This window comes from Hetaerina americana, unplaced genomic scaffold (assembly GCF_022747635.1).
Source record: "Hetaerina americana unplaced genomic scaffold, ioHetAmer1.1.p SCAF_3, whole genome shotgun sequence".
NCBI classification, from domain to species: domain Eukaryota; kingdom Metazoa; phylum Arthropoda; class Insecta; order Odonata; family Calopterygidae; genus Hetaerina; species Hetaerina americana.
In genome coordinates this window covers 34,629,640-34,654,642 of record NW_027286874.1, presented here as the reverse complement: position 1 = coordinate 34,654,642, position 25,003 = coordinate 34,629,640, and the positions used below count along the sequence as shown (strand labels likewise).

The window sequence follows — 25,003 nt, the reverse complement described above, 5'->3', positions numbered from 1 at the left end:
CCCTGTTGTTGGTTATTTCATTTTATTTTTAGTTACAACCCTGATTACCTTAGTGATGGTGTCTGGTTCCTCATCGGTATACTTTTTTTTTGACTATCGTCTTTGTTGTGTGCACTCCGAATAAGATATATTTTAAATTTAAATGTGGAGTTAAGTCTGTACAATGGATTTTAACGAGCTGATGATGACTTGATCCATTATGCAATGGCATTCAAGTTAAAAAGGATGGTAATCAATGGAAAAATATACTCAAGCTGATTGGTTTAGCGTGGTGGACAACATTTGGTCCTGTGGTGAGGATGATTGAAATATATAATTATGGTAGCTTCGATTTCAAGAAAATTTTATGAAAAGCTTGAAAAAAGTTTTTTAGTTTACTTTCCAAGGTCTCAGTCAGCGCTTAATCCGCAAGGTAGTACCTGCAAGTAATACAAATGTCATCTAATTCTCATAAAGGAATTATTTTGTACCTGCAATTTAAATGACTATGAAATGAAAAGTTGATTAGGTTCACCATATCATTTCACATATTGTGTGGTGAATGAATTCATCCCATTCTACTTTTTTTTAGTAATGACAGATAAAGAAGGAAAATAATGTACAAATAACGTGGGCATACTAGGTGTCTAACCTTTATGGAGTGAACCTCACATATTCTCTCACTAATTATAAGAAAAACCTTAGCAAACAAATGCTAAGGAAGATTTTTATAACCATTCACATTAAAGGCAAAATGTTTAACTTACCAACTAATTTATATATAAAATGAGTCATTTTAAACACTAACATCAATGGACTTCAGGAAAGTTACTTATGAAGTATTTATTTTAGTTTCATTGGCCACCAGTTCACTCAAGTTGATTAACTTTATTCCTTGCACCCACAATGGAAATAATCCCATAAATGAAATTCTTCCTTTCTATGATTTTCTGTTTGCTTCCTCTTTACACCACAAAGACTTTTATCCAGTACATTTTATAGTGTGCGGTCTGACAAGTTTAGTAATACTGTGACTTCCTTCCGAGAAACTTCCAAGTTGTTTGGGGTTTCTTTTCAATACAGTGATGATTTTTGCACAATAATAGATGAGCCATTTTTAATATTCTCAGTATATATGTATACCATGTTCTGTTGGGAAGCCCCAGGTCATTAGCATTTTACCCTGAAGTGAGTTAAATTCTTGTTTTTTATGCACTTAACAAGGAGTTATTATTGAAAAAGTCATTTAGAAGCTAAGGGACTAAAAGTTATAGTATCTGATGGCCGTAGTATAACCCTTAATAAAATACTTGATAAGGTGCTTAATGATCTCCTTTTCTTCTTAAATATTCAAAATAAAGAAGGATACCTCTGATAAAGTCAATTTTATTAGAAGTTAGGGAACTATGCTCTCTTATATTCTTGGAGAGAATGCAAGAAATCATTTTTGAAATTCCCAGAAAAAAATGCACATCATAGATCTGGTTGTTGGATCCTAGAGGAATGAGCATCAAGATATGAAACTTTCGGTAGCAGTGAACAAGAGAACGTATGCATAATGACATAATTAAATGCACCAAATGTCAGATATGTTATGCTAATAATTAGGTAATTTATTGACAGCAGTTTATCTCACCTTTATTTTAATTGAAGTACAAATTTACAACACAACCATGGTTATTAAACCAAAGGTTGGTTTGAGAGATGATAGCAGAGCTAACATAGTACTAAGCCAAACAGCATGTAAAATTTAAATATCAGGGTGGCAACCTATGGCTACTTGGAAAGATCTGGGTTCCAAAAAATCACTCATCTTGGGAGAAGGGTGCACAGAGGTACCACCCAGAATCAAAACCAGGGCCTCCTGTCTGCATTTTAGTGCTTTACACCCTGGACAAACATCCTCCACAATTCTAAGAATATCATAAACTCATAAAAGCACTGCATCCACTGATGAATGAAATTGAAGTCATTCTGGATTATTAGACGAGATATAATCAATTTCAGGAAGATAATTCCTCAACGTAGGCCTTTGTATTAAGGGGTAGAAAATATAGTGTGGAGTTAGGCAAAGATGTAATTATAAGATGTATGATACAATTAATTACTTAAGCCACTGCCAGAACTGTTTAACATACAGATAGAAGAGATGTTAAAGAAGCACCAACAAATTAGATTCTAAGGTATTTAAATAGTTGGTATTATATTATTATGGTTTAATTCGTAGATACCTTCTTCATGGCAATACAATATTCTAACAAAAAACCATTTCAAAAATTCATTCCTCCCCTCCCTGGATTTCCATACTGCCAGACAGCCCCAGTAGTACCCATATCTTTGGAAAAGTCTTATTGGAACAGTGTCCACATTTTAGTCAATACTCTCTTTCCTGACTCACCCCAAAGTTTTCAAATTAGAGAAATCATATGTGATTGAGGATAAGATTTAAACTGGTGACCGTAGTCCTTAAATGAAAAGAATCAAAACCATCAGGTTTGTTGTTGAAGCAACTTCATTTAGAGCATTAAATAATTGTGTAGCATTCTGCATCATGCTTATCCAAATTGCTAATTTATATTAATGACAATTGAGTAAAAGATGAGAGAAACTTAAAAAATGTAAATATAAGATACAATAAGAGCTCTGTATAATGAAGGTATATCTGAAAAATGCATTTTCTTGCCCGAATAACTAATCCCACTTTAAAAGAAAAAATAGCAAACTGTATGCTAGTTAATAGTGTTGTTTGGCAACCATTTTGTTTGGTAGTTTGACTCTTGAGCATGGGGAGGCAATTGTAAAACTGAAGATTCTCCTCTCTAGTCTACCCATCTTGAACCAGGCATATATTTCGTTGCTGTATCCTTTCTGCAGAGTGTGTGAGAATTGGGGGCCATTTAATCCTATGGAAAGGTGCCCATCCAACACGCAATGGAATGTGCAAACCACCTACTCGCAGTACCTGAGAGGGAAAACAAACTTGAATAAGTATGATTTCATTCAGCAAATAAACTGAGGATATTTGATGTGAATAAATTCTTGTATTACATTAACGCTTCGGCCGTAACAGCCGGATTGTGGGCGAAAGGTGACAGAGAACATTACTCTCTCCAACATGTAAAAACGAACCAGGTAGGACCTTATAATATCCAGAATGCCTTTTTTCCTCTGGCTCTTTGTGGTGGCCACTGTAGAGTGCATCTAGTTGCCTCATTAGTGAAGCTTCTCATTCAATACATTAATTAATTTTTTTAAGTACGAGAAAATGTACAGAATTTGTTTCCCTGTTTTAACTGATTAGTTTATCACAATATGGTTCACAAATCCTTGGATATTCAGACATTTAATTTTTACGTGTTGAAAAGTTTTTGCCGCTGTAAGTTGCCATTATACATAAATATTTTAATTGTTAAAAATTGAGTCAGGACATCGGTCAAATTAATTCAAGGAAACATTTGGCAACTTTCGTGAGTAATGTTCATAATTAATCAAGTAAATTTAAAAAATCAATTAAAGCTTTTCCTTCCGTTAGAATGCTTCAATTGAATGGAGACAAGTTAGGTATTTTAAATAATAATTTTCTCTAATTTTCCCTCCTTCGTACCACAAGCGCTAGCAGTTTTAGCTCATGATTATGACATTTTATAGCCTTGAAGAATGGCCCACGTTCGTAGTGCTACCATTGGTCGAATCGGAATCAACTCATTTCAAACAATTACGCATCGTGTGCGCTTTTTTCATGAATGTTTGGTAAACAGCGTAAACTAGGCGAACGTTGTTAAACAATTGTTTAAGTGATTTGGTTAGACTTTTCCTCTTATACACCCGAAAAAATGACCTAAGAATCATCTAGTGGTGAAAAATATTGTTTAGCTTAAAAGTAAGTGGTGGAAAATGGGTTGTGATGGAGGAACAATTCCCAGGCGAGATGAACTTGTCAGAACCAAAAAGAAGCCCGAGAAGGTAATTTAATGTCACAAAAATTCTGTTATTTAAATAGATTAAAAATATTATTTTAAACAGTTTTATTTGCTTTACAGAAAGACAAAGCTGCCGAGTTGGCTTTCAGGTGGAATTGCTGCACAATTTCTCAGAATACTTTGCAGAAACCTGTGGTCGCTTGTGGTCTAGGAAGACTTTATAGTAAAATGTCAGTGCTTGAAAACCTTCTTGAAAAAAAAGAATTTCCCGAAGTAGCTAAACATGTTAAAACTTTAAAGGTATGGTAACGGTGCAATAAAAAAATTGTGTTAACTGTTCATTATGTTATGAATTTACCTTTCAATTGGCAATAGCTGAAACAACATCTGTTTCAGATGACCTAAGTTTCATTGTTTGCGGTTTTTTTTAAGGATGTCAGAGAATTGTCCCTGACCCCGAATCCAGCCTTCAAAGATGGCTCTATTGAGAAGGGAGATGCATCTGGAGACCCCGGGATATCACCCTACATATGCCCCGTCATTGGGCTGGAAATGAATGGCCGTTTTAGTTTTGTTTTTCTTTGGAGCTGCGGTTGTGTTTTCTCCGAGAGGGCTTTGAAGGTGGTGAAAACTAGCGTTTGCCACAAGGTATGTAACTAATTTCTTTCAAACGAAATCCTTGAATTCCTCGTAAATAAGTTCAGGATAATGTGTATGGGCACTATCGATCTTGAAACATTGAATTGAAAAAAATAGAATATCTGGAGTTTGCTATACATGACAAAGCTTTCAACATATATATACACGAGCGTTCCTAAGATGCCATTCCTTTATAAACAATTACTTAAAGTAATTCTGAATAATTACGCCCCTCCTTAAACAATTTAAAATGAAAATACCAATGATCTCTAACATTGCAATCAGATTAATTAACATTAAATTCGGCCTGCATATTCACAGCTCTTTTTCCTTCAGTAATGAATTGATCAACCCCAGGGCAATGTTTACACTTTCATTTTCCATTCATAGAAAATGGGTTTTGCATATTACCTTGCATTTTTATTATTGGACTCTTTAAAAACCATGTCCCAGAATTTTGTCATGAGCATATTTATTACTTTTTGAAAAAGCTAAGACTAAATTTCTTGCAAGTACACATGATCAATCAATTATCTCAGAAATATGCTCATCGTGTGAGTTACTAAAAAAACTATTACTTTTTAAATTATTCCGCGTAATGAATTTCAATTGAGTAGAGAGTAACGACTTCCCTGAAAATAATTGAGGACAATTAATTTCAATATTGCAAATTTAAGTGGTATTTGGTCAATATGGCCTAATTATTGGATTTTCAACATACTGTATACCCTGTTGTCTTTTCAACACTCATTTTTCTTTAAAGACTCATGGAATAATTCCGAACTTTCCCTGCAAAAATAAAGAATTTGATTCCATTCATGATGAATTGCTGGTATTAGGTATATTTTTGGCAATACTAAATGACACTTGACCTGCTGTGCAAATCTCATGTTGGCACTGTGAATTGTTTTCTTAAGTAACAGTAAGATAGAAGACGTTCGTTATTTATGAGAAAACACCAATATCCATGGCGTAAAAGCCATGTGAATCAAGTTGGTTGAAGCAAAGAATAACCCTTCATTGATTTTAGTTAACAGGAGGAAGATTAATTCTTCCAAGATTGTGATAATTTTACAGTTGTGAACTATGCATCAACATTATTTTAAGATGGAAATATATCAAGAGAAGAGATTTGTGCTTTCATCAAATAAATAATGAGTGGAATATGTAGATTTTCTAATTCAGTTTTGATCCTCCTCCAGTGTGAATTGTCAGAATTTGATGGTACCAATATCATTTTGTATCTTGAGAGTATCATATCGGTTATGATTTTGTAACCATTTTAATTTCATATTTAGTGGTGATTATGCAGGTGATTAATTGTTATAAATGAACTCAGTTTACATATCCTCAAATAAATTGTATTATAGTAGAGTATTATGTAGAGTTAGTGCTGCTTAGGGTGGTTCTTGACTTTGCCGACTCTCATGGACAAAGCAAAAATATTCAAGTTATACCTTTTTAGTTTTGCTCTTCACTCTCGGTATACTTTCTTCACAAAATCCAAAGTCTCTGGGATGCATTTCCTTCTGAGACCCTGGAATTGTTTTGCTTTGATACAGAATTTTTGTGTGTGAACAATTTAATGTGGCATCAATGGGTTGAACAAAAAGTGGGGGTGAAATATTGATAAACTGTAAAAGTGAGGACTAAATGTCAATTCTTATGTGAAAAATATTCCACAAATTTGCTTTTCTTGCTTTCTTTTTGGTGGCATTGATGCCCTCCATTTATGAAATTATCAGGGTCTATTTCCTCTTGTCAGTTGGTGTTTTATGCATGCGATGGAAAGATTTTTCAATTTCATGATGATCACAGTAGGTCATAGGTAATTCTTTATTACTCCAATTTAGAAAAAAATACAAGAAAACATTTCTCTTCTCAAATTAACTTTGTGTGGGAATTCAGAATCTTTTGATTCTCCACTGACTATTTGTCTTTTCCCTTCTATGCTCAATGACTATTTCCAGGTGTTCACGCATTTTTTTGGGTTATGTTAATGCATGATTCATTACATCTACCATGTTTTCAAATAGACATATTTTTAAGCTCTCATATCACATCATTGTATGTGTAATCATTTAATATAGAAGTAATTCTGGAAGTATAGCTCCTCACAGGCCAAGAAACACTGAAAGGAAACTGGTTTCAATGCATCAAACAGCTCTCAAGCATCTGATCTTGTTGCTGTATTTTCTTTCACAACAGTTTATTAGACTGAAGAACTTAAATTTTTTTGATAAATTACTTTTTACAACACTCACAGCTTCTCTTCTTTCACTCCATTGAGTATCATTGTGCTTTACAACTTGACCGATGACTTAAGTCAGAATATCCTAACAATGGGTTGGCGAAGAAAAGAGTGAACAAATATTCCACACTTCCAAAAAAGGTAACAGAAATGATATCTTCATGTACACCTGTCACATTCAGCATGCAATTTGTTCAGGTTACAATTATGTTTTTTGTTACTTACCTTAATACATCACGGAGCACCAGTATACAACCACAGTAGCATTATCATATGCATGCCACCTGTAATTTTTAATGTCAGTTCTGTAATTTCGAAAAGTTTTCCAAAATCATACATATTTGAAGTACTATTTGCCATTTAATTTTATATTTTCATCAATTATCAAATATCAGGAGTACTGTTAAATACTATAAAAAGTGTTTGGATTGTTGAATTCATTCGATACTTTTACATCTTACTTATTCTCCCAAATTTATATAAACTTTTTCTGTGTAGTAGGAGACATGTGGGAAATAGCAAATTATGTTCCCAGTTTGATTTATAAATGTTTGCATAGCACAGGATGATACTTCACAATCAAATGAACTAATTCTAAAATAGCTTCCCCAATTTCCTGTATCTTCTGGGCAAATGCCTTAATTATTTCTTTCTCAGTGACCCCACAAATCCAAACTGTTCTTTGGTTAGCGTAGAATCTAATGTAATCAAAAGGCCTCGAAAGGAATCCTTCACTTCTTAACATTTTTTCTACAACTTATTGTTCTTTTCATCAATTTATGCTCTAAATGTGGTCATGATTTCCAACTAATTCAATCGTATTTGGCAAAGTTCAAAAACCCACTCGCATATTAGTTTTCTAGCATGCCCTTGTGGTTTGCACGCACTGCCACATCACTTCACTGAGGTCATTCTCAAGATCTAGAAAAGCATAATTATTAGGAGTCGAAGAGGGTTTATAGGTCGCTCACGCCACAAGTATGTACGAGTATGTGAGAGGAATTAAGAGTAAGAGAAATCAAACTCAATGCAACTTGTTTGATGTTGTTTTTCACATTTCTTGGGTTTAGTTTGCTAAACTCTTGAGTGAGTCTTATAAATTCAATTTATTTGTGCTAATGCTAGCATTACTACTGCATGGTACTTTTCCCTCATTACATTTCCATAATATTATTTTTCACACGGTTTGTAAAAAGTATTGGGAAAAGTATAGGAAAAATAAATTTATTTCATATATTGCTACAATGCCTCAAAATTTTTCAAGTGCATCCCTTGAGCATCATCACACTTTTGCTAGTGGCTTTTCCACAACCCGAAGGCTCCCTGGTCGGTGGATTCCGGAAGATCCTTAAGGGTATGCATACAAGCTTCTTTGATGGCACTTAGGGTCCCATGGTTATGTCCTTTAAGGCAGGATCCTTTATGTCCCATGGTTATGTCCTTTAAGGCAGGATATCACTTTTGGGAATAAGAAATAGTCTGCTGGTGCCAAATCAGGACTGTAAGGGGGTTAGGTAATCATTGTGCTGCATTACAGGTCTTAGCAAGTAGGCATTCGACTTTATTTGTGGTCGCCCTTCTAGACCTTCGGGATAAGTTTAGTACAGACCTTTCACATTGCCAAATGTTCAGTGGGAATGATGGGCGCTATCATCTTATTGATGCCTGTATGATCTGCAATCATGCGCATGCTCAACTGATGGTCTAAATTCAGCACTTCATGGACATGTCAGGAAAAAATTGTTACCGATACCTTTTATACAATCCTGTAAGTTACAGTTGTCATGGGTTAAATGTAAATGTTGTACTACAGAGCATTTTTCCTCAGTATAACATATTCCTGGAAGTCAGATTGCCTTACTCAGCATTTGCTTTGAACACCATATTTTTATATAAATATTTCTTGATCAAGCTGTTCACCATTGACTTTTTAACTCATTCAAACCTACTTTAATGCTTGACTTTGATTTCTCTTTCATTGAATGACATGTAAACTAAACTGCATTAGTATCTTGAGGGACATGGCAGTCCAATAGGTAGAACCCTGGGCTAATACTCTTAAGGACCCAGGCTGAATTCCTGGGCCCTCTGTACACCCTCAGGTTCATCTAAGCTGCATGATTTTTTATTTACCAGAACTTATTGGGTAACCATAGGTAGCACAGGTAAATGCTTTGGCGCACATACTCTGATGTGCAAATTTCACATGCTGTTGAGCTTAGTTCTAGGTGAACTCTACCTTGAACTATCAAACCAACCCTTTTGGTTAATATATTATGACTTGTAGGTTAATTGTCATGATCCATCTGAAGTAACTTGCATTGTACTTTTGCAAGCGTTACAGAAATAATTAATCCAACTGGCTGAGTTCCTGTTCTGGTTCTTTCGTATATTTATGACTGTTAAGGTTATTTTTGATCATTTTTGTTGGTGTGGAAATAAGTTACTGACATATTCATATATTATCATTCTGAAGATTGGTATGTTGTAACTTTTCAGGCTATTGAGTTGCCTGCCAATCTTTTAATGTCTTAGTGGTTCCTTTCAGTGAACATCTTCCATAACCTGCTTCAAGTAATTCATTATAGGTCTTTCCCTGTTATTACTCTCCACTATGGCTCATTTATGGTTCCCAGTACTCTATTATTTCTCTGGATGTGTTCTGTTAGATTTCCACCGTTTCTTATGTTTTCCAGTCTACGTCTCCTTAGATTTTTCTCTTCTCCTCTTTGATGTGTGTACTCCCTCATTGTCATTCTTCATGTGTCACTCTCTTGATTTTATTTTCTCCTTTCTTCTGTGTCACTATGTTCCCATCGCCTCTATCATTCTTTGTTTTGATGAACCACTTGTAAATATTTAGGTTAGTACTATTTGCCATTGTTAGATAGTTGTTTCTTCTTTTATAAAAAGAAACTGAATCCACCATGAAGGTGCTGCACCATTGAGATATTATTATCGATTAAGTAGCTGCAGTAATGGTAAATCGCTTATTATGAAAATAATTGCTGTGGTCATGAAATTTATGATGCTGTGTGAGTGAAAAGGACAGTATGAACACTCTGCATACATGGATTGTGCAAACTGCTTAGCAGCTCTTTCTAAAATATACATAACCACTCATTTTAATTGAAGCATTATTTCTTGCTAATTATTATGAATTCTAAATGGAGGCTGTCTTCAGTTCTTTGCTTGAGCCATTATTCTATCTTCCTCTTGCTCCTTTTCAATCACTGGTAATCCTGATGCCCAAATAATGCCAATTCTCTTCATGAGAGTCATATGAATGCAGTGAGACCTTGAATTTATATTTTTAAAGGGACTGGTGAAAAAACTGAAAAATATAGTTAAATGTTGCAATTGGGTTGAAAATGTTAAATATGTCATAGGATTATTCTGAAATAACTTATATTATCGAAATGTTGTGCATAAAGGGAGGTTCTGTAAATAAAGAGGAAAAAAGGCATAATTTTTATCACATTTATGTTTCCACATAATAGGCCTAAGGTCTATGGTTATAAATAAATTTCTGAAAGAGGGTTAGTGGTATTCATGTATAAATTCTGAGTTCACTTCACTGTGGTGGTAAGGTTTCTTTTATGATGAATCGTATCATACCTTGGAATGATAATTGTTAGATTTTCCAATTGTTGGCCCTACTTTAAGTGGAGAGACTGATTGCATGAGTAAATGAAAGTTACCCTCGAGATTATATCAAATATCATCACCCTAAAATGTATTAAATCTTCATTCTAAAATTATTCCTGACTGAAGCATATCAGTACATCAGTGGATAAGTCATGACCTGACCGAAAGTAAAGCTCAGCTTGTATTTCAGGATGCTTAGAATCATGTGTCACATATGAATATCAATCCAAATTTAGTCAATAAAAGCAAAATGTTGTATAATGCATTCAATAATCAACAAAATTGTTTCAAAATTGAAATGTGACATGTTGAACTAAGCATAGTGGAACATTTTTCCTTAAATGGGAAAACCATAAACACAGTAGGATAGGCAGGGCAGTGCCTTTCCCTGTGCCGGTTAGTGTTTCCCAGGAAGATTTGGTACCCTTAAATAGCATAGCTTGGGTGAAGTGGTGAGGTTTGCCCGGGAATCGAACTTGGGCCCTCTGGTCAGTAGTGAAAGAGAAATGGGAAAAACGTATAAATGGGAGCATTCCTTAAATAAACAGTTAAACATGAACTGTGTTGGAGTAACGGTCTGAGTAATATGCTAGTTATGTCTGAAAAGTAACCTGTAAGTTAAGATTTTTTTTGGGCAGTTAACGTATTATCATATAGGCTATTCCCTGGACTCTACTGTTATTTAAAGAAGAATTAAAATTGTATTTAATGGAAAATTGTCTTTAATTGTCAATTACTCAGTTTATATAATGGCTTTGATGCATCAACTGAAAGCAGGTTTTCACTTGCTCAGTCACTGCTAACATTTCCATGTGATGGAAACAATTTGAAACTTTGTACTATTGTGATCATAGAAAAATGAAAACTTATGCGAGGCATTAGTCAAGATCAAAGAATGTATTGCCACTGGTCATTCAATGAGGCAAGCTTAAAATGTTGTTGTGAACTTACCTGTCATATTATTATTATGCTTTGTGAATCTTCCTAGTTGGTATAATAATGACTGGGCAGCCTTCATAATCAATTATCTTCATTACTTTGCATGCTTATAAAGAGGTATTCAGTTCTATGTGTCTTGTTTCCTTAAATACAAATTGATGTTAAATAATCTGAGGGGAAAGAAAGACCATTAATGATTGCCACCTACTTCTATCTATTGCTTCTACTTTTGTGGCTTCATTAGATGGATAGGAAAGTCCAAAACTATCTTTTAAGCAGAGACCGTTAAAATCTAATACTTAATCATTAATGATCCTATGTGTCCACTCTTCCACTATATGTCCGAGTAAAATCCTGAACCTTGTTTCATGTGGTCTGCTTCTTAGGTGTTATTCCCAGGATCCTTATACTCCTCTTGCTCTTCATCTCACAGGAATATATTGTATCTAGTCATATTTTATCTCACCAGATACTTGGTTTTCCACTTCAAGCCTACTATGTTTGGGTTCTTCAAAAAGCTATGCTTCTCATGCCATGATTTGTACTGAGGGTAGAGAAAAAAACTTTGCTCTTCCACTTAAAAAGGTATATTGCAGGACCCTGGTTTCAATGTTGGGCATAATCGTCATGTAATGATGCAGAGCATCTTAAGCATCATTAAGTGCTCCTTTCAGTGCAGCGCATCATCATCAGGTGATGATGATGTGCAGCATTGAAACCATGGTCCTGCAATATATAAGAAGTTTCACCTAGCCTGAAACTGTCAAGTTTATGGTTTGCAGATTGTTTCTACAAAGTAACCAAGGTCTCTGTTTTTTTCTCCATGGTAAGTTCATTCCTCTCATCCACTAGTAATTCTCAATGAGCTGAGTATCTATATCATTTCTAATGTCTTCATCAGAAGATGGAATAATGTGTTGTCAGTAAACCTCTTCTTGTGTACACTTACCACTGAATATCAATAATGCATTTGAAACACTTCTTTGGTTCCTTCACACACAGCTCTGCAAATGCAGTTCTCTGTCATTCCTCTCTATCTTTCCTAGTTCTTTAAAAGCCACTTCTGTTATGCAAAGTTGTTTGATGTCTCCTTTATTGTGGTCGCTCTCAAACCTATGCACCTCTCATTGATTTCCCTTCATCCAGAAATGCATTCCCTTAATGAAAAATAATAAAAAATATCATCACCTTGCAGTACCATAATATTAGCTTCATCCTTGTTGTTAAGGGTTACATGGAAGAAGGGACTGTTAAGTCCAAGTCTCAACTCAGTAAAGAAGTTTGTTATTGAAATATCCTCTCTCTAATTGAGCCAGCAGGCAATCACACAGTTCCAATAGGCATAATTCGTACTTAGTGAACCAGCATGTCTCATGTACCAACTTATTGCTTTAATAGTTGATTTATGTTCTACCTCATAACAAGAGAGCCAAGTGTTTGATCCCATAATCAAACTGCTCAAACTCCATCCATCACTAATCTTCAATGCTAGTTTGTTTTTTCATAAGAACTGTTCTAGTGCTGCATAGCCTGTTAGGTTCTTAAAATGTATTCATTGCAAGTAGGCATGGAATTTTGATGGTAGCTAATAGCTACATTTAGCCATTCATAGCTCAAAAACTAGATGGTTGAAAACATTTGAGAATCTAAAGTATGTCAGCAAATCAGATCTCTTAGTATATATCGCCTCAGTATGGATATGATGATGGTTATCAGGAGAAGTACTGTATTGGAAATGGAATTTTAACTCATGACCCTTGAATTAGCTGGTGTTGTGTCAATAATTGGTTTTAATAATAATTCTCTCTATACAATTTGAAACCACAGCAAGGTAGGCACTGTTCAGCAGATGGTCTAGCAAAATGCCACAAAGAAATCAGTACCAAATAGTGTTGAAATATGTAATTTCGCACTTATATATTTTATATTATGTACGTTTGCATTCTGCTAAGCTAGTGGTAGAATCTTGAGTTGCAACAATGCCTTAATCATCAATGAGCCTGATTTTGTAGAGATGTGTAAATTAATATGCAAAATTCTAGAGATTTGATCTTTAAAATCATAAATCTAACAAAAATCAAAATATGTTACAATAATAGTGACACTGGTCTCAGGTCTTACCACCTGGAATGTTGCAATTTCTTTTTAGAGAAATGAATGGCAAGTTATAAGATCTCACTATAGTAAAAGTAAAGAAAACTTTATGAAAAAGGGAAGAAATAAAATCTTATGGCCATGGTTATTCAAATAAATTGGGAAAATTTTCCCACTTTATGTGTATACATGTTACATGTCTTGGTTGTGGAATGTTTTACAATTAAAACATGTATGCAATAGCAACCACAGTTGCCGTAATAATCAATTCCTAATTGGTTTGAGAGATGAGGCTGGAGCTCACCTCATACTTAGTCTAATGGAATGTGAAATCCACACATTGAGGGAGGGGGCAACTACAGTATGGCTAGACTTTGAAAAATATTGTGTGGTGATTTCCAAGGAAATTTAACTCCTCGTTGGGGATAAAAACAGGAAGCTCACTCCGGCAACAGTCACGCAAACATGCACTGCACCAATTAATGTCCTTGTGACTGTTAAATAATTCTTTGGCTTGGAAAGCCGCAAACAGCAAACATACTCCTATGCCAAGTACCTTTCTGAGGTTTTTAAGGACACCTTGTAAAGTTTTACCACAGTTTCAGATCTTCCCTTAGCCACTGGAATTTTACCTTGTGTATCGCTCTATTGGGTCTGCATATCTTTCTTTTTGCTCACTTTGCTCTCGTAAGTCTGTGGAAAAATACAAAATCTTTTAATATGGGTGTCAGGATATTTTTTCCAGCCTTGTGTTGTAGTGATATTATGCCGTTGTGCTCGAGAAAGCCACCTTATGCCATATCAACTGGTCACCAACTGTGTTTCATTCCTTCTTTTTTCTTTCATTCTTTTATTTTTTACATGTCTGATACTAATTTTCTGTTTTTAACTGGAGCAACTTAATGCCACAGCCTGCCTTTGATTGTTTGACATTGCCTGTTGGTTAGTAATATAGGTGTGTGTATGTGTGTATATATATATATATATATATATATATATATATATATATATATGTATATATATATGTATATATATATGTATATATATATGTATATATATATGTATATATATATATATATATATATATATATATATATATATATATATATATATGTATATATATATGTATATATATATGTATATATATATGTATATATATATATATATATATATATATCTATATATATATATATATATATATATATATATATATATGTATATATATATATATATATACACGAGGGTCATCCGGAAAGTAGTACCCGTTCGTGCCGCATGAAGTGCTGACGACGCGAGTAGCCGCTGGACGAGGTCAGATAGCTTCAGTGGCTTGTCTGCCTTCTCTGAGCCAAGTTGCGTGACGCTAGCATTGCCTGTGTTGTTTCTGTGATTGTTTACAATGTTTAAAAAAATTGAGAACGCCGCCAGTTGTGAAGTGAGGGCAGTGATTAAATTCCTCAATGCAAGAAACGTTCGCCCATGTGATATTCATCGCCAATTAAAGGAGGTGTATGGAGACAATGTAATGGACGAGTCGTCTGTTCGGCGGTGGTGTCGCAACTTCAACATGGGGAGGGGGAACACACACGACGATGAGCGTTCGGAGAGACCGTCTGTCATTACAGACCAACTGGTGAGCTCAGTTGACGAATTCGTGAGGAACGATCGGCGCGTCACAATTGATGACATCTGTGAGCATTTTCCCAATGTTTCTCGAACAATTGTTCATGAAATTGTTAAACACCATCTGCATTATGCAAAAATTTGTGCAAGATGGGTCCCTCGCGTATCTCAATGAGCTGGCGGCGAAGGACTATGCAGCAGGAATACAGAAACTTGTCACACGTTATGACAAATGCCTTAATTTGCTTGGAGATTATGTTGAGAAGTAGTTTAAAGTATCCTCTTTCAAATAAAATTTTTTATGTTTGTTAATATTTACTTTTGTGTCTTTATTTCACGAACGGGTACTACTTTCCGGATGACCCTCGTATATATATGTGTGTGTGTAACATATACATCTCAGAGTACTTTCTTCCTCCCTTCATCCTGTACAACATCCCTATCCTGTTCCTTCCCTTTCCTCATTTGCCCAACATTCTCCCCTCTATCACAATCTTCAACATCCCACTGCTGGTCAATACCACCTTCATCCACTTTTCCTGCCTCCATAGGATTTCTCCCAACAAACCCCTGTCCCTGCCCACCATACCAAGTACTTCCTCATTTGTTTTCTTCTCTGTCCATTTCACCTTCTCCATTCTTCTCCACACCTAATTTCAAAAGCCTCCAATCTAAGTCTATCCTCCTACTTCAATGACCACGTTTCCGCGCTGTACATAGCTACGCTCCATATCAAATTTTTTACGAGTCTTTTCTTGATATCCTTACTCAACGTCCCTGTCATCAACTCTCTCCTTGTGAAAGCCTCTTTGTCTAGTGCAATTCTTCTATTTTCACCATTTTGGTCCAAAACTAGTTTCTAGTTCTAGTGGTCTAGCTCTAGTTTCTACCCTCCTAATTTAATGTTAACTTTAGCCTTGGTCTTTCTGGAAAATCGCATAACCATTGTTTTATTTACATTGATTCTCATCCTATATCTATTTTACTTAATTTCCAATTCACTCAGCAATGGTTGCAACCCCTTGGCTGACGAAAGAACTAGGGCGTGGTCATCAGCAAACCTGATTTTACGAATTCCCCTTTGACTTTCATACCTATCACCAGTTCTTCCCATACCTCTTTAATCATTTCCCCCGCGTATACGTTGAACAGCACCAGTGATAATGTACAATCCTGCCTTAAACCTCTTCCTAATACTGCCCATCTGGACTCTCCATCCACCGCTTACACCCGAGCAGTTTGAGACTAGTACAGGCTGTGGAATAGTGTCCTATCCTTCCAATTTACTCCTGTTTTCTGCAATATATTCATTAGTTTTAACTGGTACTCCTTATAGAGGTACATCTGAGGGAAATATCCATCAGCATCTTAATTTTGAAGGGAAATAGTCAGAAATCCAAAATGACAACTAACACCATAATTTCTATCTCACTGTAAAAATGTATGAGACATGGTATGTTTTCATGCGTGTTCGTAATTACTTATTGAATTCCTCCCTAATAGCAGTCAGGGTGCTTGTGGATAATCATGGAATTGGTTTCCCCTCTACTTTAAAATAGTTTCTTTGGTATTTATCTGACTGCATAAAGGTCTACTCAAACAGAAGAGAAAAAGAGATGGGCATATGCTTTTTCATGATTTACTTTAAAGTCATTGTTTATATCTCCAACATTTCTTTGTTTTTGCAGTGCCAGAAACCCTTCACTGAAGATGACATTGTGGTATTGAATCCAAGTGGGGATGATGTGGACAGAGCAATTGTAAAAATGGAGGCCCGCAAAGCCAGGGAGAAAGCTGGGAAGTCCAAGAAAAGGAAAAATCATGCAGAAGAGAAGGTGTACATTCCAATAATAAAAACAACCATACACTAAAAATTATTATGCTCCTTCTGGCAGCATCTTAATAGTTGTATTTTTTCAAATCTTATTTAATTTATGGATAAAACTCATTCATTTGAAACTTTGTGGTTATCCTTAATAACTTATTGTAAGGAAAATTTCATAGAAGCACTGGTAAAACAGTAACATGAACAGAGTTTTAATACATTATCATCATCATCATCAGAGCATTGCCTGTTATGTGGAAACACTGGTCATGTGGCCATTTTAGCTGTGACCTTGTAAATGTTTCCCAACAATAAATTAGTTAAAATATTTAAAAAGTCAATTTAGTGTTCTCCTCTGCATGCATAAGCTGCTCATGGTGTTTAGAATCCTAAGTAGATTAATATTGCCGAGCCAAATGGTATTTCAATTAAATTTAGTGGGAAGAGAAATGAGAAGTAGTATTGCAGTGGTGATGATGTTGAGTAGTATTAATCTGGATGTAAATTAATGTAACTTTTTCTTAATTAAATGAAGAATACAATGTATCTTTCCAATGTACCTTTCCACTGTCCAGGACAGTGGAAAGATGCCTTGTATTCTCCATTTAATTAACATGAATTTCGACAAAGTTGAGCTGGGAACAATTGAATATTTAGCTTTTTCTTTTTTAAACTGGAATTCTTCAATTCCCAGTTGTAAGTCATTGTTCTCATTGATCCTCCAAATTGCTCTTCCAATCCAAAATCCCGACTAAACTTCATTAAAATGCCATTAGACTGACTGCAGGAGATGCCACGACAGTAACTTTTAATGGAATCATCCACTAATATGATGTACTTTTATGCATTACAGTGCAACAATTTCACTGTGTAAAATGGTCAAGGCGAATGATTTTTACACTCTGAAATTGTTGCATTCATTGAAATACTCCAAAATATTTTTCCAGTCATAGCTTCTGTTGTACTAATTGCTTGCTGTCTTCTATTCATTTTAATCTTTCAAAATTTATTCCAAATTTTCAAAAAAATTAAGTAATTAAAAAATGGCCGCATGAGCTGATATGCTTTATCGTGGTGTATGTAAAAACCAGTCCTTCATCTCCCACAAATCGGGCCTTTGTTCTTGCACACTGTTATGCAATCTTTTTACAACCTCCAATTAGGAAGTCTGATTAATAGTAAGACCTGGTGGGACAAATTCAACATGTACTATCCCTCTCAAAAAACAAACTAGTGTCATCTTGAGGTTTGATTACACTTCTTTTGGGAATGGCGACAATGAAGTTTCCATTGGCTTGACTGTTGTATGGCTTAGTGGTCGTAACCATAGCATGATGACTCATCACCAGTTATGACCTTAGAAAAAAAATCGGGGTTTCAATGCACGGCAAGTTTTAATTCAATTCTCTTTTGCTGCTCAGTCAGGACCTGAGGTGCAAATTTTGTAGTGACCCTTCTTCTTCTAAACATATTCAAATCTTCCGACAAAAGTACTGAACCGAGCTCCATGTTATATAAGATAACTTGCTAATATTTTCAATAGTCCATCATCAGTCTTCAAATACTACCTTGATCAAAAAGTTCCCGGAATAACCACCGTGTGGCGCTCCCATCGTTCCGATTTGAGTTCTGTTTTTTTTGTTAAATTGGTACATCTGTTGTTGATATTCCCTTTAAATCTTAGTGTCATAACTTGACATTTGCCAAAGTTACGTAGCCAAGAGTACATCTATCTCTGTGTGTGTTGGCGATTTTTTACAATTTCAGAAATGGATTTAAATTTGCAACAACGAACTTGTATTAAATTTTGCGTAAAAAACGGATTTAGTGGCGCACGGACGTTGGAAATGTTGGAAAAGTGTTTCGGCAACGATTCTCTAAAAAAAACGGTCGTTTACCAGTGGCACGAGCGGTTCAGAAGTGGTCGTGAGTCAATCGAAGATGATGAACGCAGTGGCAGACCATCGACATCGAAAGTCGGTGAAAAAATTGATAAAGTAAAAGAAATGTTGGTCAATAACCGCAAATTAACCATCAGAGAAATAGCGGAGGACTTGAACATTGCCTATGGATCCGCCCAAGACATTGTGGTTAATGATTTGGGTTTCCGTCGTGTAGCAGCAAAGTTGGTGCCAAAAGACCTCAATTTCATGCAAAAAAGAGACCGTGTTGACGTCGCAAAAGACATGATTTGCGAGGCTGAATCCGATCCCACATTCATCAAAAGGATCATTACTGGAGACGAGACGTGGGTTTATGAGTACGACACGCAATCCAGACATCAGGCAAGTGAATGGCGTTCACCAAATGAGCCGAGACCAAAAAAACCACGTCGTTTTCAGTCAAAAAAGAAGGCAATGCTGACGGTTTTCATGGATTACAACGGTGTAGTGCATCATGAATTTTTGCCAGAAGGCCAGACAGTAAACAAAGAGTATTATTTGGGCGTTATGAGACGTTTGCGTGAAGCAATTCGCCTAAAGAGACCAGAAATGTGGGCAGAAAACTCGTGGATTTTGCACCATGATAACGCACCGTCGCACAGTGCTATCATTATTCGTAATTTTTTGACGAAAAATGCAACAAATACCATCCAACAGCCACCGAATTCACCTGATTTGTCTCCCTGTGACTTCTTTCTGTTCAATCGAGTTAAAAAACCATTACGGGGAACGCGTTTTAGCAGCCGAGAGGAAGTAATGGAAAAATCGCAGGAAGCACTGATAGACATACCGAAAACCGACCGTAACTTTTGCAAATGTCAAGTTATGACACTAAGATTTAAAGGGAATAACAACAACAGATGTACCAATTTAACAAAAAAAACAGAACTCAAATCGGAACGATGGGAGCGCCACACGGTGGTTATTCCGGGAACTTTTTGATCAAGGTAGTATGATTGCACAAAAGTTTTCGACATATTTGTCAATTCTAGAAGTTGATGGACGTCCTGAACTAGGTTTGTCATCGAGTGACTTTTCACCTTCTTTAAATGAGAAAATTATTGATACATTGCACAATCCTTGTTAGCTGCTCTTAACATCGCTGCAGTTTCTGTGGTGTTTTTCCCAAGCAGGAAGCAAAATTTCACAGCAGCGTGCGTTTACTTAAATTCGCCATGATGACAAACGAGGAGCAAGCAAAATTGTGTTTACAAAATGATTTGTGCAATGCTCACCTAGTGGAAGAAATGCATACTGCGTAAGCTCCACCAACCCTAGCACTATTCGCGTTATTTTTGGGCACCCCCTTATATAGATCACCAGTTTCACCATTCCTTTGTAAACTTTTCAAAACCTCATACTGCATTTCGACTATGCTTCTTTTGCTCTAATGGTTTCCAATCTCTGTTTATTATTCAGTTCTTTATACTTCCTTCTGCACTCGTAATGTTTACCTGCCTCCTGCTGAACTCCACCCTTGTAGTCATTTCTTGTTCCCAAACTGTGGTCTCCTATCTCTTTACCAAGTCTTCCATAGCCTACTGTTGCATTCCAATCCCCCATCGCTATCAATGTTTCCCTCCTGAAGCACCTGTAATCATGTCCTCTGTCTGATTGTTTCCCCTGTAGACAATGACTAAGTTCATTGGCGCAGTTTTTAATTATGCTAATAATATTCTATCAGTTTGCTTGTACTGTGTTAACTATTCTTCTTCTTACCTTTTTGTTCAATATTATTGTCTACCCTCGCTAGCTCTCTTTTCCTCAGCTGTAATTACTTTAGAACTATCACATAATCTCTGCTGTCCCTTCATCTCTCATCGCACAGCCCTAAAATATCCATGTGTCCTCTCTCTATCTCTTGCCTTATATTTTTTTATTTTCTGTCCTCAATATGGTCCTAATATTCTTTCTAATTCAGTCACCTTTGATTTCTTCTGTGCTGCTTTTGTCGCTTGTGCTTAGCCAGGTTTTCAGAAGTTGATGTTGAAGAAGCCAGGTTGAAGAAGTTGGGATAAGTCTCATTGTTGCATGGACTCATTGTCATAATAGCATTCATCATAACATTCTTGAGATAAATAATTGGGGTAGTTTCCCATTGCCTTCCTCAATAGTGTTTAAATATGACACCATTACTCAATTAGACAACCCACTAGGATTAAATGCCTTTACTGCCTCACTGAGGAACATACACTATGTGCAAGTTACCTTTCTTCTGGTTCTACCCTTAAATCTTCTTTCTGGCATGGGTGACCCTACAAGGAGCAAATATCATTGCTCCTACCAGCACAGCTCTAGGGGTAATCAGAATGCACAAGCCCTTCCTCATCAAGGTTGTAATCCGTGGGGGAGGGGATTATAAGATTATGAGTTCTAAAATCACAAAACTAGAATCCTTTGTCTTTTTTAAAAAAGTCAATATGTTACCTATCAGAATGGCTGTGCGGTGGACTCATTCCTTTACCCATGAAAATATCTATGTATATCAAGGAAAAGTTTTCAAGTATTGCTAAATAATTCAAGTTATTAAAAAATAATGAAAATAACATTTGACACCAGCTAATATACCAGGAATAATATAGCCTACAGTCATTAATTAAACATGCATTTTAACCTGTACATTTCAAAATTAGATAAAGGTACTTAAGTTCAAATTATGCTTTCATTGAGAGTAATAATTTGTCTTCATTATGGGTTAAATGATAGAGGTAAGTAATTGTTTATGACAGTGGCTTGTATTTACGTATCCATTTGATAATGTACTCGGATATTTAAAAATATTATTAGTACTCATTAATTGATCTGGGTGATTTTTTTCTATCTTTAGAGTGATTTGGTTCAAGCAGGGCCAAGTGGAATTAATGTGGAAATAAAGAAAGAATCAAACGAAGATGATGACCAATCAAATGGAAAACAATTGAAGTTGGAAACTTTGGTCATCAAAAAGGAAATAATTGAAGGACCTAGTACATCCGGAGCTAAGATGAATGGAAAACCTCAGAGCAAGCTTTCTAATTCAAAAGGTATGTTTTACAGGTGTCTCTTAATATCATATATGCCAGCCAGATTAGTCAGATTAGTAGTGTGCCTACCTGTTAACTTTGAAGGTTGTATGTTCAAGTCCTGCCTTGGACTGGGTTTTGTATGATATGGATTTTTTGTCAACTCTGTTGGCTTGGCTCCTGGGAAATATGAGGAAAATGGAAGCAAGTCTAAGTGGCTTATTACGGAAATGCCAACCACCACATCAGGGAAGCAAAAAAGATTAGTTTTAAAAATTGAGTGTCTATGACAAGAAATGAAATAGGATGAAAGAAGTCACTGTATATTGCTTCTTGCAGGCATTTTTTTTAATTGTGTACTTTAATGTTCACTGTTACTTTAAGGTTAACTTGTTAGAAAATATTTATGTAACCCCGCCTTTTCTTGGACTTACTAAATCTCCCCTGTAATTGTTTATATTTTTAATCCCTCAAGAATGTTCAACTATATGCCAAGAAAATACAAGCAAATTGAAATTGAAAAATTAATTGTGAGTAAAAGAGTGTAATGATGATTATTTCACTTCACTGATTGTAAACCATCTGATTGCTAGTATTTCCAGATGCTTCAATGGCTTCATCAAGTGTAAATGGAGCAATTGAGGTGTTATCTCTGTTAATACAGGGTGCAGCAACTTAACTTCCTTTTTTCAAGCCCAAGACGATTTCAAAAAAGGAAGTTATGTTGTCACACCCTCTACATGACCCTGGCAACAATTTTCTCTCATTGCCCCTACTATTTGGATTTCTTTTAAAGACTTTCAAAAGCTTATGGAAGAAATAGCTCTGCTCTGTACTTAAAATGGTTTGCTATAAATTTTTATGTGGTCACTATAGGGAAGCAATAACTTCTTTTTACGTATGCAGTGTCCTATTTATTTTGATATTCTTCTCTTCTGTTCATTTTCAAGATTGATTTGCTGTATAAGGCAAGATGCCACCTTAAGGTCCTTTCATGCTCATTTAATCACTAACTCATAGAAAACAGGGCACAAGGTTATATATTCTCTTGACATTTTATAAAACCCTTTTAATATGTGACAGATTTTCCTGCCAATTTTTTTATGCCAAATAATTTACCCAATTTTACCCTTGGTAATTAATGAGAATCAAATTTGATTTTTTTTCCCACAGTCTACCCTTTATTTATTTCCCATTTATCCGCAAAAATTACCTTTGCCTTTACATCGAACTTTTTTTAATGATGATATTGCACAATAAGCAATTACAAACACTCAATATCATTTAACCATCAATTAGTGATGACTGTGCAGTTAGTTTGGTTGCATTTTTTCTTTTTAATGTTCTTATTGATTAATTTTTCAAGTGTGGTTAGTTGAATATTTTTTTCGTTCTGATGCTTCTTTTCGATGTTATTTTCTTTGTTTTCAAATTTATGAATCATTCATTGTTACACATGGTGATGAATCAAATAACAACACCAGAATTCACATACATGTATGTAAATTCTGGTGTTGTTAAAAAATATTAAGTGCAGATAGATTGTTGGTGACTTTGTGGTTCCCATAAATTTTATGAAGGAGGCATTGACTCAATTTATTTTGCCGCACTGGCATAATAATATGCTATACATTATGGAGAATCTGCATGTTACTAAGCTGTGGGTAAGGAGGGGGAGGATGCAAAGGAGTTGGGGAGAAGGTGGAAGGTAATAGGCTGGGCATAGTTCTCTTCTTATGGCATAGTCAATGGATGGAATAGGGGGAGGTGTGGGGAGGGTAGAGGGAAAGTTCTCAAAAGTGGTAGGATGGTTATAGCATGGCATAGAGGAAGTGACCCATCTGTTTTGTCAGTAAAATCTAATAATTAGCCTCTCAAAACAGTTTCAAGTTGAACTTTGTGGAATTCCTTCATTGTGAGGGTAAAAAGAAACTTTCTCAATAAAGAAATTGTGAAAGCTGTCTTTATTGTGGAAATGTTAAGTTTCTTTTTACCCTCATAATTAGCCTCTCATTGTCTTTATTCCCTCTTAGTTTGACATCAAATAAGGTAGGGATTCCATTCTCCTCAATTATTTCTTCTAAGTTTATAAACCTGGGTGTGATGGGATATCATATCTAAATGCTTTGGATTTTGTTTAGATTTATGCAGAATCCTATGATACAAGTTCCCCCTTGCCCCACCATGATATTAATTAGTAATATTGTTAATAAAATGAAATGGTTGCTTTGTATGATTGAGGGGATGATTAAGCATCTAATTTATTGTGCCATGCTGTTGAATATGCACTTTATTAGTGTGTCTGATGTCTGAATGTATGTTTCTTTTATGCAGCAATATTTGATGGAAGTGCAAGTAGTAGCAATGGCAAGTCAAAATTGGTGGACCCCCTAATGAAGAAGGCAGCCAATAGCTACAGTGTCTCCAAAGATCCAACTGCATCAGAAGTGTATAAGTCCTTGTTCACCACCCATGAGAAGGCACGCCAACAGACCAAGGCCCACTGGGTTACTTACAATCCATTTTACAACTGATCACTTCATTTTTACTGAGTGATTTATATTTTGATCTTCTTATCTAATTGGTGTATTGATAAAGCATGCATTTATCTGTGATGGAGTGATGATTCTTTGGCAGCATGCAGTGATATCAATACTTAGACAAACAAAATTATACTATTTATCGAATTTGTAAGATACATAGCTGTATTTTAAACTCTAATTTTTGTCAGTAGTTTATCATAATTTTTCTTGTTTAAAAATACTTAGTTGAAAATAAATACTTTGGAAGAAATAGAATGGTAATTTCATTCATCAATCTTGGTTTTGGTTTACTTTAAAAATATACCTATGCAATTTTACTAAGATCTAAGCTAATCCTTATTCAAGTGAAACTTCCAATTAGTGTCATTTCAACTCAAATTCTGAAAATTTGTATAATATATGCTAATTATGTGCCATGATATAATCCTTGCATCAATAGGGTGTATGCATAACAAGATACAAATTTGTTTTTTTTGCAGGTAATCATGGTAAGTACAAACAAATCTATTGAAAAATATCATGCAAATAAATTACTTATTATATGATAAAAGCTGATTCGTAGTGTCTATGAGGAAGGAATCTGGCCAGAAGACTTTG

The 25,003-nt window shown here is 35.3% G+C and overlaps 1 protein-coding gene across 2 annotated transcripts; it reads left to right on the top strand.

Annotated features, from left to right (window-relative positions):
- Positions 1 to 3,713: 3,713 nt before the first annotated feature.
- Positions 3,714 to 24,645, top strand: LOC139690265 (replication termination factor 2). 2 transcript variants are annotated; one of them, XM_071587610.1, is made up of 6 exons: positions 3,714 to 3,942; positions 4,020 to 4,199; positions 4,332 to 4,547; positions 16,782 to 16,928; positions 21,689 to 21,884; positions 24,198 to 24,645. In XM_071587610.1, the coding sequence occupies exons 1-6, from the start codon at positions 3,874 to 3,876 to the stop codon at positions 24,395 to 24,397; spliced, it is 1,008 nt and encodes a 335-aa protein (XP_071443711.1). In that variant the 5' UTR covers positions 3,714 to 3,873; the 3' UTR covers positions 24,398 to 24,645. The 2 variants fall into 2 exon arrangements, with proteins under 2 accessions (XP_071443711.1, XP_071443712.1); XM_071587611.1 differs by having other exon boundaries at positions 3,871 to 3,942; positions 4,003 to 4,199.
- Positions 24,646 to 25,003: the final 358 nt, after the last annotated feature.

What these genes read in the sequence shown, in the direction of transcription:
- LOC139690265 (XM_071587610.1), top strand. Translation starts at nt 3,874, where the DNA reads ATGGGTTGTGATGGAGGAACAATTCCCAGGCGAGATGAACTTGTCAGA. An exon ending in AAAATCATGCAGAAGAGAAG is followed by an intron (nt 16,929 to 21,688) that starts GTGTACATTCCA and finishes TTCTATCTTTAG; the next exon opens with AGTGATTTGGTTCAAGCAGG. An exon ending in CAAGCTTTCTAATTCAAAAG is followed by an intron (nt 21,885 to 24,197) that starts GTATGTTTTACA and finishes TCTTTTATGCAG; the next exon opens with CAATATTTGATGGAAGTGCA.